General features: G+C 47.5%; 1 protein-coding gene across 1 annotated transcript in view; it reads left to right on the forward strand.

Annotated features, from left to right (window-relative positions):
* Positions 1 to 4660: 4660 nt before the first annotated feature.
* zap70 (zeta chain of T cell receptor associated protein kinase 70) overlaps positions 4661 to 19218 on the forward strand; it is a gene marked incomplete at both ends in the record, with an annotated part of 59477 nt that continues 44919 nt past the window's right edge. Inside the window, one exon of the mRNA XM_084311222.1 lies at positions 4661 to 5065. Within this exon, the coding sequence (XP_084167348.1) occupies positions 4661 to 5065 (405 nt within the window). The remainder of the gene's footprint in view (positions 5066 to 19218) is intronic.

Here is a 19218-nt window from a genome sequence, read left to right on the forward strand (position 1 = left end):
ATTGGCGGATCCGTAGCTGGACAGCACGAGGTCCCTCTTGACTTTCTCATCTAGGCTCCCTAGGAGATGGAATTTCCTGATGTTTTCCAACCCATGTGGGTTTCCCAGCTGCTGCAGGTCCTCCCATTCAGCTTTCCAAAGGTAGTAAGCTCTCATGTTACCGGAAAACATGGGCAGGCGTGCTCGCTCTAGAGTGATCAGGGGCCTGAAGTTATAAGCACCAGGGTATGTGCCGGAACCACCTTGCGGTGCGTGGAAGGTGCCATGTGGTGTGCTCGTGGCATTTCGAAGTGCAACATTGTTGAGGTTAGGGGCCACGCTGGGCAAGCTAGGTTGGAAGATGCCTTCAGGGGTCTGAGTGTCTACGGGGAAGAACAGGTAAGGGAGCACCGGTCATTGCTGCTTGCTTATCGCCATGCTCTTTGTGTTCAGGCTTTACGTGTTCTTGCAGGTCATCGTCATCGCCACGGTGGTCCCAGCCTCGCCACATCCATTCATCCCACAGTGTCTCATGTCGTTCCTTTAGCTCCCTGCTACGGTCCCTTGACTCAGTACTATTTGACATTGGGATCATGTCTGTCCACTCATGCACAGCTTTGTAGAGCTCGCCAATCTTCCGTTACAGCTTTTTATTCACCAGTTCGCGCTCCCTCCTAGTCATCTTCTTATGGTCAGTTGCCTCAGCTTGGTCCAATGCTGCTTCAGCCCCTTCAGCGAGGGTGACAATTGCCTGTTCAGCAAACCTGGCCCAAAAGTTCTTCAGGACGATATGTTCAGTCTTGTCAAACTTGCGGTCGCACTCCGCCATTTTCTCTTCAACTTGAGATGCCTTCTTTGTAGCCTCTTCATCGTCCTCTTCTCTCAGGGCCGTGCTGTACTCAAACCCTAGATCTCCGACTCTGGTATGCTCCATCTTGAAGTTCAACCATGCACCTCTCAGTTCACTTTCTCTTAGTACATGAGCCCTGGAGGTGAGATGGTTGGTTTACCACACAATGGATGACTCAATGGTTAGTGATTAGAGTTTGTTTATTTTAAACAAACTAGTTGAAATGTTTTTCCACAATACAACTTTATATAATTCCCACAGCTGACCATAGCTTGTTGTAAATTCCACAGCTGACCATAGGTCAAAAACCTGTGAAACAGAACAAAAATGCACAGTAGCATACACATTAATTAAGCATAATATTATTAGTTATATTGTATATATATTAATATACTATCAATACTACTATTTAATATACATACACTATACATTTAATTTACACTATACATTTCATCAAACCTGCATGTCATGTCCCCTTTAACAGTGGGCGAACGAGGGAGAACTACAATAACTACATTTACCAGAATGCCTGGCAATGTTTACTTCCGCATCTCACGCAAGCCATTCAACACCCGTCATCTCAAACACGGAGCAGACACACACACAACGGGACAAGACAGCAGTTATCATTCGATTGGAGCACACACACACACACCAAAGTTCCCCACATGAATCTCACGTGACAAACCGGCAAAGCCACAGAGGCACTAGCTCAGCCGTGCACCATCGGTAGTCTGGTAGTCATAGTCTATCAGTGAGCTGGATGCAATCCTACCTGGAGGGGAGAGAACAGATGGTGGAGGTAAACGGTACCCTATCCCCCCCCTTCCCAGTGAGCTGCGGTGTTCCACAAGGAAGCATACTAGGACCGCTACTGTTCCTAATTTATGCAAATGACATGTTGTCAGCTTGTGACTGCAACTTGTTCCTGTTCGCGGACGACTCAGCCCTGCTGGTCTCTGACAAGAACAAGTTACAGGTTGAAAAAACCTTCAGCTCGGAACTAGGCAAAATCTGCATATGGCTAGCTGATAACAAACTATCATTACACCGGGGCAAAACGGAGTCCATTCTCTTCGGTTCAAATAACAAACTCAGCAAGACCGACGGCTTCTCAGTTACAGTGGGTGACAATATTGTCACAAGGAAAGATGAAATTACATACCTAGGTTCCATCCTAGAGGCAAATCTTTCCTGTGACAAAATGGCATCCAATGTAATTAAAAAAGTCAACCAACAAACTCGATTCTTGTACCGAATCTCCTCTCTGGTAAACAAGAATACCCTGAAGACTCTGGCAGGAGCACTCATTCAAGGGTACTACGACTATGCTTGCACCTCATGGTACCAAAGCACCTCAAAGGCGCTAAAAACTAAATTACAAACATCTCAAAACAAACTGGTCAGACTACTGCTTGACCTTACTCCTAGAACCCACCTCACCCCTGCCCACTTTGACAACCTAGGATGGCTTAGAGTAGACGACAGAGTACAGCAACTTGCAATGGGCCTGGTCTACAAGATACACTACACGACTAAGGTACCCATGTACATATCAAAATACTTCCCAAAGGTCAGTGAATACCACGATCACAACACCAGAGGGAGCTCCACAAATCATGTTAAACCCAGATTCGGCTCAAACAAGGGACTAAATACGTTTCGCAATTATGCCACATCAATGTGGAACGCCCTACCCAAAGCTGTAAAGGAATGTGAATCACTACCCACTTTCAAAACCACTCTCAAAGAACACCTACGGGAGACTGCAATTCGAAACTGGCCCCTGTAAATGTCCTAACCCAACCCCCTCCAATGTACAGTTACCCCCCACCCCACCCCTCCTACCCAACCCCCCCACCCCCACCCCACCCACCCAACTACCTCCAATGTACAGTCCCCCCCCCACCCCACCTACCCAACCTCCTCCAATGTACAGTTTCTACGTCAAATGTATATACTCTCTTCTCTAGACTCTTTTTGTATCACAAACAGTACTGTATTTGGAAATCTGGTATGTCATAAATGTATAGATGTAGCAGTACTGTCTATCTGTATGTCGTGTATGTCATATGTTATGATGAATTGAAAATGGGGGACCCTGATGTAAACAAGACGAAAGTCTTTCTCTGGTCTGCATCCCCTTAACAATTGTATGTATTGAGCTGTACTGTACTGTACCCATTCTGCAATCTGTTAATAAAGTTTTCAATCAATCAATCAATCGGCAAAGTACGCTAGCCTAGCCATAAGCTAGCGGCAAACATTCAGGCACAACATTCATTCATTTACATCACCAACAACCCTGTGCCCATTGCCAATATTATCCGCAGGCTGCATTAGCAGCCAGCAGCCAACGTGATACATTACATTATGTTTATAGGTGACATAGCCAAGTTAATGAAGTTTCAATCAATTAAGTCTACTTTACCAACGGGCAATGTGATCCTGTCAGAGCTCTGGTTAGAATGACATCAGCCACCATTTAAAAAGGCAGCTGCGCCAACTGCCCATGCTCACAAGCACAAACACCTGTTAAATTATTTAGGCCCCTTTACATGGATCTGATCCTTATATTAAATAAACCAAAAGTCTTGACAACTACTACTACTACTACTACTACTACTACTACTACTACTACTACTACTACTACTACTACTACTACTACTAAAATTGTACTATAATAATAATAATTGTTGTCCATATACTCATTGGCTCAAAATATTGCTCATATACTATGGCCTTCAGATGTATGCGTTCAGGTGAAGTGTTTAAATGTTATAACTATAACCGATAACATTTATCTTTTGACTACTAACCATACTTTCCAGTTCTTATCACACCCACCCACCCACCCACCCACCCACACACACACACACACACACACACACACACACACACACACACACACACACACACACACATGCATGCAATGTGATCCTAATCTACTCTAAAAGCCTTCTTAAAGCCTAATTCTTATTGTAAAGTTGGTATCAGACTCTACGGGTACAACGCAAAGAGCATTACTCACAAGGCTGTACCGTATATATATTCTGAACAAATATATTCTCCCAGTCCAAAGGAAGTTTACAAAACGTAAGTCTTGCTAAGCACATAGGGAATATTCTAGAACCAGAAAGCACCTGTTTCGACAGAAAAGAGAGCGATGGCGCAGTGAGGGTTGGAGATGGGAAAGGAACGGGGGTGGATTGAGACTTCCTGTTGTGGCTTTGAGCAGAGGCTGTGCCTGTGCAAGCGCTGAACGCAATCTCAAAGACACCTCGTCCACACAAACTGCACCACACCGCTCTTAAACTCAACATTCCTGTGAGCTCCGATCGAGCTGAATATTGTTCTCTGTCCTCATAGTTGCACATGGTGTAGGCCTACCGCCGCTCTGAGGATACCTGGACAATGCATATTGATTATCTGTCACATATATATTATTATTATTATTATTATTATTATTATTATTATTATTATTATTATTATTATTATTATTATTATTATTATTATTATTATTATTATTATTATTTCATGTAGTTTGAGATACATGAGCTTCTTCTTTTCCGATGATTTTCAGTAAAACCCATAACACACAAACGCACATCGATGATTTTTGGATTTAGGATATTTGCTTATCATGATCTTCATCATCATCATCATCTCTCTCCATACATCTTTAGGTTCAGCATCATCTATAGGCCTTCCTCCGACCCTACCCACCATTCTGCTACCCCGACTATCTTCCCCCTGTAGTGTCAAATCAAACTCCAACCTCAAAGAACAGTCTTTCCCGCCTCCTCCTCCTCTTCCTCCTCCTCCTCCACAATGTCCATCGACCCTGCGACCGAGCTGCCTTTCTTCTACGGAAGCATCAGCCGCTCGGAGGCCGAGGATCAGCTGAAGCTAGCCGGGATGGCCGACGGCCTGTTCCTGCTACGCCAGTGTCACAGGAGCCTGGGAGGCTACGTTCTCTCCATCGTGTGGAGCCTGGAGTTCCACCACTACCCCGTGGAGAAGCAGCTCAACGGGACCTACTGCATTGCGGGGGGGAAGCCTCACTGCGGGCCGGCGGAGATGTGCGAGTTCTATAGCAAGGACCCTGACGGGCTGGCGTGTCTCCTGAGGAAACCCTGCCTGCGCTCGCCGGACACCCCGATCAAGGCCGGGCTGTTCGACAACCTGAGAGAGAAGATGCTGCGAGAGTACGTGAAGCAGACCTGGAACCTGGAGGTGAGGTCAAAGTCTGTCGTTGTAGATGCCGAGGGAGTAAGTGAAGCAGACCTGGAACCTGGAGGTGAGGTCAAAGTCTGTCGTTGTAGATGCCGAGGGAGTAAGTGAAGCAGACCTGGAACCTGGAGGTGAGGTCAAAGTCGGTCGTTGTAGATACTGTCTCTGGTGAGCGGGCTCTGGAGAAAGGATGTGTTGTTTTTTAAAGGTTGGTTTTAATACATTCATTATGCAGTAGAGAGAAGGGTGAATTCAGCTACACTTAGAGGACAAGGTTGGATGTGATTTGATTCGATTTTTATTCGGTACATAAAATACACATACAGTGTAAATAAAAAGTACAAAGATGGCACAGAAAGTCATTTGGCTTATTTAATAAATAGACCAGAACAAAATAAATATATATAACAAATATTAAACTAGTATTTATATTCTTCGAGTGACTAAAGCATCCAGGGCAACACTACGTTGCAGACCGCGCTTCACGTCCCTCTTGAAGGTAGAGGGTTCCACAGCCGGGCAGACCGTATACAGAAAACCACTCTGTGAGCAGGAGGCCTTCTTGGGTTTGTACATGGAGAGCAGTCCAGACCGTAACTCCCGAGCCATGGACCAGAGCCATGCAGGACAACGCAGGAGCAGGAGCAGGAGCAGGAGCACAAATAGCTGGGAGCAAGTCCATTCATCACTCTGTACATATATGTCCCAGTTTCAAGAAAGAGACCCTCTGCTCCACAGAGAGACACCGCATTTCTTTCTAACTGCAATGCCTCAATATGGGCTCGAGGTGGCAATCGTAGTCTTGTTTTTGGCTGTGAACGGCTCAGGGTTTATTTAAGCAGTTAGGTGGCGACGGTGATGTTGGTGGTGGGTGGTGATATTTCACAAAGGTCATTTGGAAAAGGTTGGCCGGATTCTTTTCAACAGAAATTCCCAGGACTGGGCAAATATATTACACATTGTTATAAAATAATTGTAGTATCATATATGAATAATAATAATTGTTGTGAAGGGCCAGATTAAACCGAATATATATATTTATTTATATATATATATTTAATTGTATTTGTATATTCTCTAATATTCCCTGATATCCCTTGTATATTCCTTGTACAATATGCATTGAATATCCATTCTAGCCTACTGAACATCCCATAATAGTCTCCATTCTACTATTGGTCGAGACCTTGGTGCCAGGCTGCCATACCCCTCAGACCCAGTTCAAACGTACCGCTCCACATGTACGAACAAGTCCTAGTTCCGCGTAGGAATCTGGCTACCGCACCACTAATGGGACTATTTGTTCATAGTGCGTATATATACTGCGCTACTAAAGTAGGACTTTCTTTTCAGTCCAGTTTCTTACCCTCCAATAGAGTCACAGACGTAAAGCCTCCCCGCGACGCCACGTGTGGGAGTAAGGCCAAGTTCGCCTACCATCGGTATTGAGACATCGTGTATATTCATATTTGAATAGTCATATTTGGCACTATATCGTCGAGTTGGACGTAGTCTATTTAAGCATTACATCACACGCAGGAGTGGTTTGTGACCAATAAACCATGCCTAGGGGTGGTTGTTAGGCCCGAGGCAGAGCCGAGGGTCGTTAGACCCCCCTAGGCATGGTTTATTGGTCACAAATCACGACTGCACGTGGTGTAAAGCTTTTATACAACTGCCAGATTCATCCAACCTTATTTCTATACAATAAACACACATTAATCGAAGATTTATTGAAAAAACCATCCGCCAGAAAAAGTAGTTCCCACAACTCCATGTGGAAGCAGCTTGAAGTGCATCCAACCAAACTAACACATCCAACTGTGTATTATTGGAATGATTGAGAGAAGTTGCCTCATGTGGAAGCAGCTTGAAGTGCATCCAACCAACTAACACATCCAACTGTGTATTATTGGAATGATTGATTGAAAATTTATTAAAACGTTTTCTTTGCCCTATAGGAAAAAAACGTTTTCTTCGCCCTATTTTTTTATTTATTTCTTTTAGCCTAAACTTAACCAGTTGGAAACCAGGGGTACAGTAATAAAATTAGCAATCAACCAATCAATCAATTCAATAGACCATGCTCACTTAAAACAGCGCTGCTTCTCTCTCAGTCTGACTCCCCCGCTGTTGCAGACAGGAGTGTGTGTGTGTGTGTGTGCGTGTGTGTGTGTGTGTGTGTGTGTGTGTGTCACAGTGTGTGTGTGCGTGTGTGTGTGTATGTGTGTGTGTGTGTGTGTGTGTGTGTGTGTGTATGTGTGTGTGTGTTTGTGGGTACGCCAGCGTCGGACAGTGTGAGAGAGAACGCTGCAGTCGGAAAGTAGGAAGGAAGAAATTTAAATCAATCAATTAATCTATCAATCAATCCGCGATTTTTCTTTTGTTCTAGATTGAGTCAAGACCCATCAATTACATCATCCAACATTGTTTAAAATACTAACACATTCCCCTTGACAGAATCGCTTCATATTTAGTCGTTATGGTGCTTTCAACATAACCATTTGTTGTCCGCGATCCTGTTTTCTCCCGGAGTGAGCCGGGGAGGGTTATGTGATTTGGTTGTGGGCGGGTCCTGAGCCCAGGACCGTGGATTGTTGCCAATAAAGACGTGTGAATGGCCAATCAGAATCGAGAAATTTGCATGCCGTTGTATAATAAGCTAATAATAGTCTGTTAATATATAGTGCTTCGTGCGGTGAGAATACTACCGTAGTCAGTACCCCATCGTTTCGGGCAGAGAACTGGCTGCTTACCCAGGGTGGTTGACCCCATGTGAAGCTGCACCCGAGGAGCCCCAGAGCCGACGAGCGAGTGGACCTGTATACCGGATTATTCTACCGACGACAGCCCGCCTTCCCAGGCACGGATTATGCTTTGTATACTTTGATTATTCCATGGATAAAGACCCCCGACACTGCCGTGTGTTGGAACCCCCCCCCCTGGAGAGGACGCAAGGTGAGGAGACGCTCTGCAAGACGAGGTCGCTTCACGTCTCTCCCCCGTGGACCGGAGAGAGCCGGCCCACAAAGAGTCCACCTGCTTTCATCTGTGGTCCAAGGATCGCCGGCGCATTGAACGGCACTACAGTGGGTTCACCTGGGATACCCTTGGCCGGACGAGGCAGCCGGATTCTACCCCCCCCCCCTCCTACTCCTGTTGTCTTACAAGCGACCGGATTACCCCCCTTAGTGTATCCAGTCTTATAATCATTAAAGTATCATTGCTGTTATTCCTTAACTATTCCAGGTCGTATATTTACCACCTGCGCCTTCAGAGATTGGACATTCTCTATTGATATACCGACGAATACTCTTTGCCATAAAAGTGCATACTATTTCAATTCATAAATGTAATTAAGTGATTAAGTGCTTGTTCTACACACCATCGCTGTGTAGAAATAAAGACCTGTTTCGACTTCGTACATTTGTGTTGGATCCGTTTCATCTACGTGAGAGTGTTTATGATAATATATTTATGCCGTGTACTGGGTGGCCGAATATTAAGTACAAAGGTAGTGGTAGTAAGTATCATATCTAGTAATACAGTCAGGGAATTGTACCCCTCAGTTACAATTGGTCCTTCGAGCCGGATGGTAATTAGTGTAATATTAATATAGTGTTATTAATATTGAAATGGCCTATGATGAACACTCCACGAAACGATCCTCCTAACCAACGCCCGCAGCGCGAACGACGGCTCCCTCAGTACTTAGAGGCTTACGCTGTCAGTCAACAACCTAGTCTTCTACTAACAGTAAACGCGGTAAAACTAGAAAGTAAAAGTATGTCTAACCCCAACGCCCAGACTACCCCGACCATAGAGGCCCCTACGGGCTCTAATGTAACTGACCAAGTTCACGGTGGGGACCAGTGGGAACCAGACATGACTTCACACCCCGCCAGTACTGAAGAAGTAGTCCCCGATGAGTCCCGGGAGGAATACAACGCTACCGAGAGAGAACTCGGCACGGAAGAAGACGGGGAGAGCACCGTGGAGATAGAACTCCAAGGCTCCGCAAGGAGTACCCCGAGGGAAGGCTCCCCTATACAACCGCCTTCTCCCAGCGAGGCAGAGAGGACCCTACAGCAGGCCTTCCTCATCAGCCTGAACGCCGCTGCTGAACGCGACCGACTGCAGATCCAGCAGCGAAGCGAACACGAGCAGATACGTCTAGAAATAAGACGCATTCAGATGGAAGAGAATGTGGCCCGAGAACGAGCCGGTGCTCAACGGGACGCAGCGCGCGACAGACAGCAGTCGCAACTAATAGAACAGCTGATCAGACGGACAACACCCTCTCCCTCCGCCAGAGGCTCCAGGAACTCGTCTAGACACACCTCCAGGGCGGCATCCCCTAGCCGAGTAAACAACCCTGAACTTGACCAACAGACGAGGTCTATACCCCCCACAGACCACCTCCCCCCACCGGTCCAAGCGAGACCTAGCAACCGGGAAGGAGCAGCATATCCTGTGGAGAGGCTAAACCAGAGACTACAAGCACTGGATGACCTAACTGAAGACGAAGAGGAAGAGGAGGAGAACCACGCCCGAAGACAGCACAGTACTCTACCGGACCAGGAGGCCCGGTACAGCCCAGGCTATACTCCCGCGGAGCTGCGCTACAGACCCCCGACTCTATACCCGGGTGAGCACGACGCACAACCCGCACCGAGGAACAGCACCTGGACAAGCGGGCCATGGTACACTGCCGGTACCAGCCCATACCAAGGAGCGGGAGGAGACTCGCCTAGGAGGCCTCTCCCCCAACGCTCGCCGATGTATCCACAGTCAGCGTCATACATTGGCACGCCTATGGTACCCGACTTCACCCAAGAGAACCGGGCCCAGTATACAGAACTCTGCATGTGTCTGGAGACCATGTTGGTGGATGTATTGGATGAACGCCACAAATACGCCATCCTACTGAAGCACTTAAAGGTACCCCGCGCACATAATATAGCGCTCGCCTACGCGACTTCCACCACCCCATACACAGCAGCGCTGGTAGCATTGGACCAGAGGTATGGGCGCATATGGGATTACGTGATCCAGGAGATCCGACACATCGACCGCTTACCCCCAGCAATAGACAATCGAGCACTGGACGACCTGTCCATCAGAGTGCAGTCCCTGGTAGGGATGTTGGGAGCGCAAAGAGAGAAGGGGAGGCATGAACTTTACGCCAACTCAAATGTGGAAAGGATCCTGGAGAAGCTGCCGCCCGCTCGTCAGGAGCGCTTTAGGCGGCAGAGGGACCACAGAGACCCGAATGGCCCCGAACCGAACCTCCTCGATCTAGCAGACTTCCTGGCGAGAGAAGTCAGCAGCCTACGGCTAGATACATTCGGACGGAGCACACCTGGCTCCAGAGAAGGAACCAGACGACTAAATGATGGAAGAAGACCGGTGACTGTGATGCACCAATCGGAGTCAGTACCGAGCAGCAGGAGCCACAGTACCCCCTCCAGAACGGAGAAGTGGAAGATAGTGTGCCCCTACTGTGAGAAAGAACACTGGCTAGCGCAATGGGTTTGACTTGAGCAGCCTGTGGTAATTAGTCCAATCAGTCAGAGGCAAAGCTTGTTTAAATACATTTGCCTGTGCACACATTTCTCTAAAACCTGAGCTGACTTCACTGTGTTCTTGCTGAGTAATGTAAGTTAGTACTCAATCCATTGTATATTTTGATAATTGTTTGTTGTTAATCAATCAGGCTCTGTGCAACCCCATTGGGTTTGACTTGAGCAGCCTGTGGTAATTAGTCCAATCAGTCAGAGGCAAAGCTTGTTTAAATACATTTGCCTGTGCACACATTTCTCTAAAACCTGAGCTGACTTCACTGTGTTCTTGCTGAGTAATGTAAGTTAGTACTCAATCCATTGTATATTTTGATAATTGTTTGTTGTTAATCAATCAGGCTCTGTGCAACCCCATTGGGCTTGACTTGAGCAGCCTGTGGTAATTAGTCCAATCAGTCAGAGCAAAGCTTGTTTAAATACATTTGCCTGTGCACACATTTCTCTAAAACCTGAGCTGACTTCACTGTGTTCTTGCTGAGTAATGTAAGTTAGTACTCAATCCATTGTATATTTTGATAATTGTTTGTTGTTAATCAATCAGGCTCTGTGCAACCCCATTGGGTTTGACTTGAGCAGCCTGTGGTAATTAGTCCAATCAGTCAGAGGCAAAGCTTGTTTAAATACATTTGCCTGTGCACACATTTCTCTAAAACCTGAGCTGACTTCACTGTGTTCTTGCTGAGTAATGTAAGTTAGTACTCAATCCATTGTATATTTTGATAATTGTTTGTTCTTAATCAATCAGGCTCTGTGCAACCCCATTGGGTTTGACTTGAGCAGCCTGTGGTAATTAGTCCAATCAGTCAGAGACTAGCCCCCTACAGGTGTGGGACAATATTCAATAGGGATTTAAGTGTAGTCTATCCAAGCGCCAGCAGAGCGCCGGCGACCGACTAAGACAGACAAAGACTTGGAGTTTTCCTGCTGGAGTTATCCGAGGAGGCAACCGCGTGCACAAGAGTATCTACTGCCCCTCACCTGCCCTCCTCTAGCAGGCCACTCCTTTGTACCTGCATTTTCTGGTCTTGCCTTGTTAGCTTGTCAACTTACTCGACCCACTGGTTTTAGCTCATTAGCTAAACCTTCAATCGGCTTCATACACATAGCCTTTAGCAGCTGATCCATAGTACTTCGTATCTTTATTTGTTCCTGCTCTACCTGGTGTAAGCATGGCTATGTGTTCTGTCTGTCCTGTCTGTCCCACTCTCCTAGAAAGGTTAACTCTGTTAGAGAGTCGTGTCCTTGAACTTGAGTCAGGAAAACAGTCAGCTTTAGACGTCTTGGACACTACAGGCTTTTCTGAGGAGCCTCTAGCGGGGTCTTCTCGTCTGGAGAGTCCCAGACATAGTGCTCAGGACAAGGCCTTTGCGCCCACTACGAAGCGGCAGTGTAACCGCTCGGCCTTGGCCTCAACAGCACCTGCTCCGCAACATGATTTTACACGTGTTGCGGGTTCCGGTCCCAGTACGCAGCCGGTTCCACTGCAACCCCGTCGTTCCGTCCTTGTGATTGGCGACTCCATCACCCGGCATATTTTGCTAGACAAGCCAGCCGAGATCAAATGTTATGGGGGAGCCAGAGCTACCGACATTGAAGCCAACCTGAGATTTCTGGCGAATAGCATAGTCAAGGCAAAAGGTAACCCACGTATCACACCCACTGAAGATAAATTCGACCATATTGTTATACACGTCGGAAATAATGACTGTAGGATGAAAGTCTCTGAGGTCACAAAGATCAACATAGTTAGGCTTTCTGACCTCGCCAGAAAGATGAGTCGGCATCGAGTAATCTTCTCTGGCCCCCTGCCTGTAAACCGGCATGATGATGAGTTCGTGAGTAGGACAGCTTCTCTACACCGATGGCTGGAAAAATACTGTAAAGAACAGGGCTTAGGGTTCGTGGATAATTGGTCCTCTTTCTGGGGGCGCCCTGGCTTGCTGAGAAAGGACGGCGTGCATCCTAACATGCAAGGCGCCTCTCTCTTATCTCGCAATATAGACAAGATTATAGCTTCGGGCTGACAGCCACCCCACAAGCATGCCAGGGTGCAGGCTCTTAGCGAGCCTGCTAGTCATGCTAAACTGATGGACCCTGCCAATCCTTATACCTTTCTTGCTCGGTCCCTCCTCCACCAGGCTCCCCACTCCTCTCTTTCTATCTCTACCCCTAAACCTGTATACCCAATCAAAACTAGAATATCCCGTTACGCTCCGCTTTACCCAGCTCGTCCTTGTGCGACAAACCATGCCAACTTAATTGCGATTAAACCTACCCGCATGGCTGAAAACCGCGCTGCTAAGTATACAGAGAGTGTGAAGGTTGGCCTTATCAACATCCGCTCTCTGCCAACCAAAGCTCTTTTGGTAAATGAACTGATAACAGACCATAGTCTCGACCTATTTGGCCTCACTGAGACATGGCTTAAACCTAATGATTTTCTGCCCTTAAACGAGGCCTCACCCCCTAATTTTAGTAGCTCCCACATCGCACGCACCTCCAAGAAAGGAGGCGGAGTTGCTCTAATTTATGACTCTAAGCACAACTTTACATCCGACGCAAACTGTAAGTTTTCCTCGTTTGAGGTGCTCCTGTTGCATCCCTCTCCACCCAACAGAAAGTGTGGCGGTCTGATTCCTACCTCCACTGCATCCTTTGTAATGGCTGTCCTATACCGCCCCCCAGGCCCTTACACCCTCTTCCTAGATGAATTTTCAACTTTCATCTCTGAGCTTGTTATGCGCTCAGATAACATTTTAATTGTTGGTGATTTTAACATTCATTCCAATAAAACTCTAGATCCCCTAAATAAGGCTTTTACCGACATCATTGACTCTGTCGGTCTCATTCAAATCGTTGACCAACCCACTCACAGTGGTGGGAACACCCTTGACCTAGTCCTAGCCCGCGGTCTCACTGTGTCAAATTTGACCGTCTCCCCCTATGTTCCTGCTCTCTCAGACCACTACCTCATCAAATTTCAAATTGATCTGACGGTTTCTCGCCCAGACAGTGTAGAATCCTACATGAGCCGTCGTATTAACGCCTCAACTGTCCCAATTCTAGTTAACTGCCTACCAGACACCCTCTCTCCCTTCCTCTCTTACTCTGGCCCCCTTGATCTCTTTACAGACAAACTTAATGCCGCCCTTCGTAGCACCCTCGACATTGTCGCTCCCCTTAAACCTAAAATTAAACGTGCTCCGCAAAAACTAACTCCCTGGTTTACGGAGGAAACGCGCTCCTTTAAAAAGGCTTGTCGCAAACTTGAACATAAATGGCGTTCGACCAAACTCGAAGTATTCCGCCTCGCCTGGAATGATAGTTTACGTAACTACAAAAAGGCACTCTCACTTGCCAAAACCTCTTATTTTTCCAGGCTCATAAATGAAAACAAAAACAACTCAAAGTTTCTGTTTGACACAGTTGCAAAACTTACGCAGAAACAACCAAGTGCCCTAAACCATGCGTTCTCGGCTAACGAATTCATGACATTTTTTACCAAGAAAATTGACCTCATTAGAGATGAAATTGTTGCTTTACTCAACAATCAGAGTCCCTCCCAACCTTTGACGGGCATTCCCCCTGACTTTGATTCCAGTCATACGCTATGCTGCCTTGAAAACGTCTCACTTAGTGCCCTCTCTAAACTGGTTGGCGCGGCTAAACCTTCAACCTGTCTGTTTGACCCTCTCCCAGCAACTCTCATCAAAAAACTCTTCCCAACTCTAGGCCCTGCCCTACTCAATATCTTCAACACCTCTTTGTCTACTGGCGTGGTGCCCCTGGCCTTTAAATCAGCCGTCATTAAACCAATACTTAAAAAACCGAACCTCGACCCTCTAATCTTGAAAAATTACAGACCTATCTCCAATCTCCCATTCCTATCCAAAGTATTAGAACGGATCGTCGCAACGCAACTTACTGACCATTTATCAAACAATAATCTTAATGAATCATTTCAATCTGGCTTTAGAGCCTTACACTCCACCGAAACGGCGGTTACCAAAGTCACAAATGACTTACTGCTCTCTCTTGACTCAAACCTCACCTCTGTGCTCTTATTGCTTGATCTCAGTGCAGCCTTTGACACTATCGATCACTCGATTCTTCTAGGTCGGCTTGAGAACCATGTTGGCATTCGGGGTCTCGCACTAGCTTGGTTTAAATCCTATTTAACTGATAGAACACACTGCGTGGTCTATAATGATTTAACATCTGAGACCCTCCCAGTGCAATGTGGTGTCCCACAAGGCTCTGTCCTGGGCCCTTTGCTATTTTCGATTTACATGCTACCCCTCGGCGATATCATACGCAAATTTGGCATAAACTTTCATTTTTACGCTGATGACACCCAATTATATATACCTATTAAGCCAAATGATTCCTCCCAACTACAAAACCTTGAGGCCTGCTTGCTTGCCGTCAAAAAATGGATGTCGCAAAACTTTCTACTCCTTAATGCAGATAAAACTGAGATGTTAATTGTTGGCCCCCCAAACCACAGAGGCCTGTTTCAGGACATCTCCCTCAACTTTGATACCTGTCATGTATCCCAGAGCTCCACCATAAAAAACCTCGGAGTCATTTTTGATTCCTCCCTCTCATTTAATGCACATATAAAAAATGTCACCAAAATTGCATTCTTCCATCTTCGTAATATCGCAAAAATACGCCCCATTTTAACTCTGGCTGATGCTGAAACCCTGATTCATGCTTTTGTCTCATCACGTCTGGACTACTGTAATGCACTTTTTTCAGGCTTACCTAATTCAAGCATCAAAAATCTTCAACTCGTGCAAAATGCGGCTGCACGGATACTAACTAGAACTAGAAAATTTGATCACATCACACCAGTTCTGTCCGCCCTACATTGGCTTCCTATCCAAGCCCGCTCTGACTTTAAAGTGCTACTCCTCACCTACAAAATTTTAAATGGGCTTGCACCGCTCTATCTATCTGATCTCATCTCCCGATACTCGCCCGCTCGTGCTCTGCGCTCACAAAATGCGGGGCTTCTATCGACCCCTAGGGTTAAAAAGAAATCCGCCGGCCACAGAGCCTTTGTCTACCGCGCTCCCTACCTGTGGAACAAATTACCTGCCGTCATCAGGGGCGCCTGCTCTGTCGAAGCTTTTAAATCCCTGCTTAAGACTCATCTTTTCTCTCTCTCCTTCAACCTACCTTGATCTCACCTGGTCGGGGACTGACCTTTAGATTAATCTGTGTAGTTTAGTTATGGTACAGGGTACTACATGGTACCACTGGGTAGTTTACTATAGGGTAGTTTAGTTAGGGTACAGGGTACTACATGGTACCACAGAGTACTACTTGGTACTGCATGGCATTACAGGGTACTACATGGCTTACATAGCTCTACATGGCACCACAGGGTACTACATGGCACTACAGGGTACTACAGGATACTACGGGGTACTACATGGCACTATGGGGTACTATAGGGTACTACATGGCACTACGGGGTACTACATGGCACTACAGGGTACTTCATGTCTGCTCCTTTGCAGCACCACAAACATGGGAACTCTCTAACTCTTCCCCCCCCCCCTCTCCCCCCCCCCCCCCCCCCTCCCTCCCCCTTCTCTCTGAGTACCCGTCTCCTGGCGCTGACCAAGGTGATGGATGCCTCGGGGTCCTGGCCAAGCTTGTAGTGACTGCTCTACATGCACCTCCGAGGCATTGGATCAGTTATTCACCGCCGTCTGTCCGTGGTCCTGTCAACTGATTAACAGACTGTTAACAGATTAACAGTCAACGCGGTTTCATTGCTGGGTTAAGTACTTCTATTCTATTCACATAATACGCTTACTTCATATATCTACTCCATTCACATATATGCCTACCACTTGTATCTATTGCTATGTCCGCCTACTACAATCTCATGAGCTGTCTAACGCCTGTCCCGTCTCCCTGTCTTCCTATGACTTGCTGTCCTGGAGTGTTGACCGGAGTGTTGGACGTCCCGTGACGAAGGCCGGGAGATTGCGACCCCCTCTGCGTGCCCCCCTGTCTTCGGAGGTCTCGTAGTGGTGACCGGAGTGCCGGATGTCCCGCGATGATGTCGGGAGTTCGCGACCCTCTCTGCGCCACCCCCCTTCCCCCTGTCTCCGGCTGTCCCTGAGCAACGACCGGAGTGTTGAATGTCCCGTGACTAAGACGGGGAGGACGTGACCCTCTTGCGCCGCCCCTGTGCCTCAAATAGATCCGCTATCAACTCTATCTTTAATCTTTCAAAATGTTCAGTTGCTATCGCTATTAGCTCTATCTTTAATTTTTCAAAATGTACAGTTGCTATTGCATGCACTCATCTGTGTCTCACCACACACATGAGTGCATGCTTACCAACTGTCCGTCTGCAACACTACTATCACCGACATCTAAGAAGGGAGATCCCCCCTTGAACGGCCCTTCTAAGGTTTCTCTCCTCCACATTGCCTGTGGAGCTTTTTTTCCCTATTGTTAGGTTTTAGTGAGTTTTTCCTTACCTTCGCGTGGGGTATGTCTGGGAGTGCTTGCATTCTTTCATTTATTTGCATTCATCTAAAAAATGTTTGGACCCTATGGTGTTCTTGTTCTGTTCTTGACTTATTGTTATGTTGTCTTCTTGACTTGTTTAAAGAAGACCTGTACGGCCCATGGGGACATTAACGTGTGTTGTCGGGCCCTATAAATAAATTTTGATTTGATTTGATTTGAATGTGACTCCTTCCCCAAGCTGAACGCGGAGGAAGCAGGTCAATGGATAAAGTCCAACAAGCGCTGTTTTCGCTGTGCGCGCTCACACATGGCAGCCGAATGCCGCTTAAAGAAAAGGTGCACCAAGTGCGATGGAGCCCATCTGGACATACTTCACGACAGTAACAGACGGCGCCCTTCACCTGCACCATCCAGCCGCAAAGCGAGCGTCATGTACATCGATCCCGCCAGCAGCAGTGGAGCCCGAGTACTCCTAAAAGTAGTGCGTGTGACACTAAGCTACCAGAATAAAGTCCTGGACACTTACGCCGTCCTCGATGACGGGTCAGAGAAGACCCTGCTGCTCGCCTCCGCTGCGGCCCAGCTAGGGCTGCGGGGAAGCGAAACCCAAATGACAATTCGGACAATAAGACGAGATTTGAAGACGATAAAGGGCGAGAATGTCTCATTCTCTATCGCAGCAAGCGGCCAGCCTGAGCGACGGTACCAGATTGCAGACGCTTTCACCAGCCAAGAAATAGGACTGTCGCGGTACACATACCCCGTCGCCAAGCTGATGGAGAAATATGCACATCTGCGCAAGTTACCGATCCCGCTCATAGACAATGCTATGCCGACCCTGTTGATAGGCTCCGACCATGCAGACCTCATTGTCCCGATAGACCGGGTTCATACCGGACCCCGAGGCTGTCCTGCAGCAGTCGAGACCCGTTTGGGATGGACTCTCCAAGGCCCGCTCGCCAAATCTCTCAACCGAAGTACAGCCACTAGATGTCTCCACTCCCGAGTCACAGAGGGAGAAACCGCACTCCTGCAACACGTAGAGCGGTTATGGACCTTGGAACAAATGCCCTTTAAGAACGGAAAGAAAGACATTCGCTCTAAAGATGACATTTACGCCATTCACCTCCTCGAGACAGGGACCAAGAGAGTCCCGGTCAACGGCGTGTTGAGATACGCCACGCCACTCCTGCGGCGAGAAGGAATGCCTACTTTCCACGCCAAGACAGACGCCACAGAATGGTACCTGCTGAACACGGAGCGGCGCTTAGCCAAGAACCCCGCCCAAGAGAGTGTATACCGCGCTGAGATTGAGAAGCTCATCACAGCGGGACACGTCACAAAGATGGACATTAAAGAGGCTGACCAGACCACTGAATCGTGGTACGTGCCCCACCACAAGGTCCATCACAACGGTAAAGACCGCATAGTATTTAACTGCAGCTACCAGATCGGATCCCAAAATCTGAATAAAGAGTTACTGCCCGGTCCCACACTCGGCCCCTCCCTACTCGGCGTTCTACTCCGCTTCCGCCAGGAAAAGGTGGCCATCAGCGGGGACATTAAAGGAATGTTCCTGCAGGTGAGATTAGTAGAGGCGGACAAGCCCCTGTTACGGTTCCTATGGAGAGAGAAGCCAGGAGATGAGCACCCAGCCATCTACCAATGGGAAGTCCTCCCCTTCGGAACGACGTGCAGCCCCTGCTGTGCGACATTTGCACTACAGAAACATGTAGCAGAGGACCCAGCAGCGGACGAAGAGGTCCGACACAGCGTAAAGAACAGCTTCTACGTAGACAACTGTCTACAAAGCCTTTCAACCCAGGAAGAAGCCGAGGCTCTCCTGATTAAACTCCGCGCCTCACTGATCAAAGGCGGCTTTGATCTCAGGCAGTGGGCCAGCAGCGATCCGCAAGTACTGCGCAGCCTCTCCTCCGAGGACAAGGCAGCCAGCAGCGAGACCTGGATGGCTACAATCCCGGGAGAAGCCCAGGAGATGACCCTGGGATTGGTGTGGCGATTCAAAACAGATTCGCTTCACTACAGACACAAGCCCCTGACTACGGAGCAGGGAAG

This window comes from Notolepis coatsorum (genome assembly GCF_963971535.1).
Source record: "Notolepis coatsorum genome assembly, chromosome: 3".
Classification (NCBI taxonomy): domain Eukaryota; kingdom Metazoa; phylum Chordata; class Actinopteri; order Aulopiformes; family Paralepididae; genus Notolepis; species Notolepis coatsorum.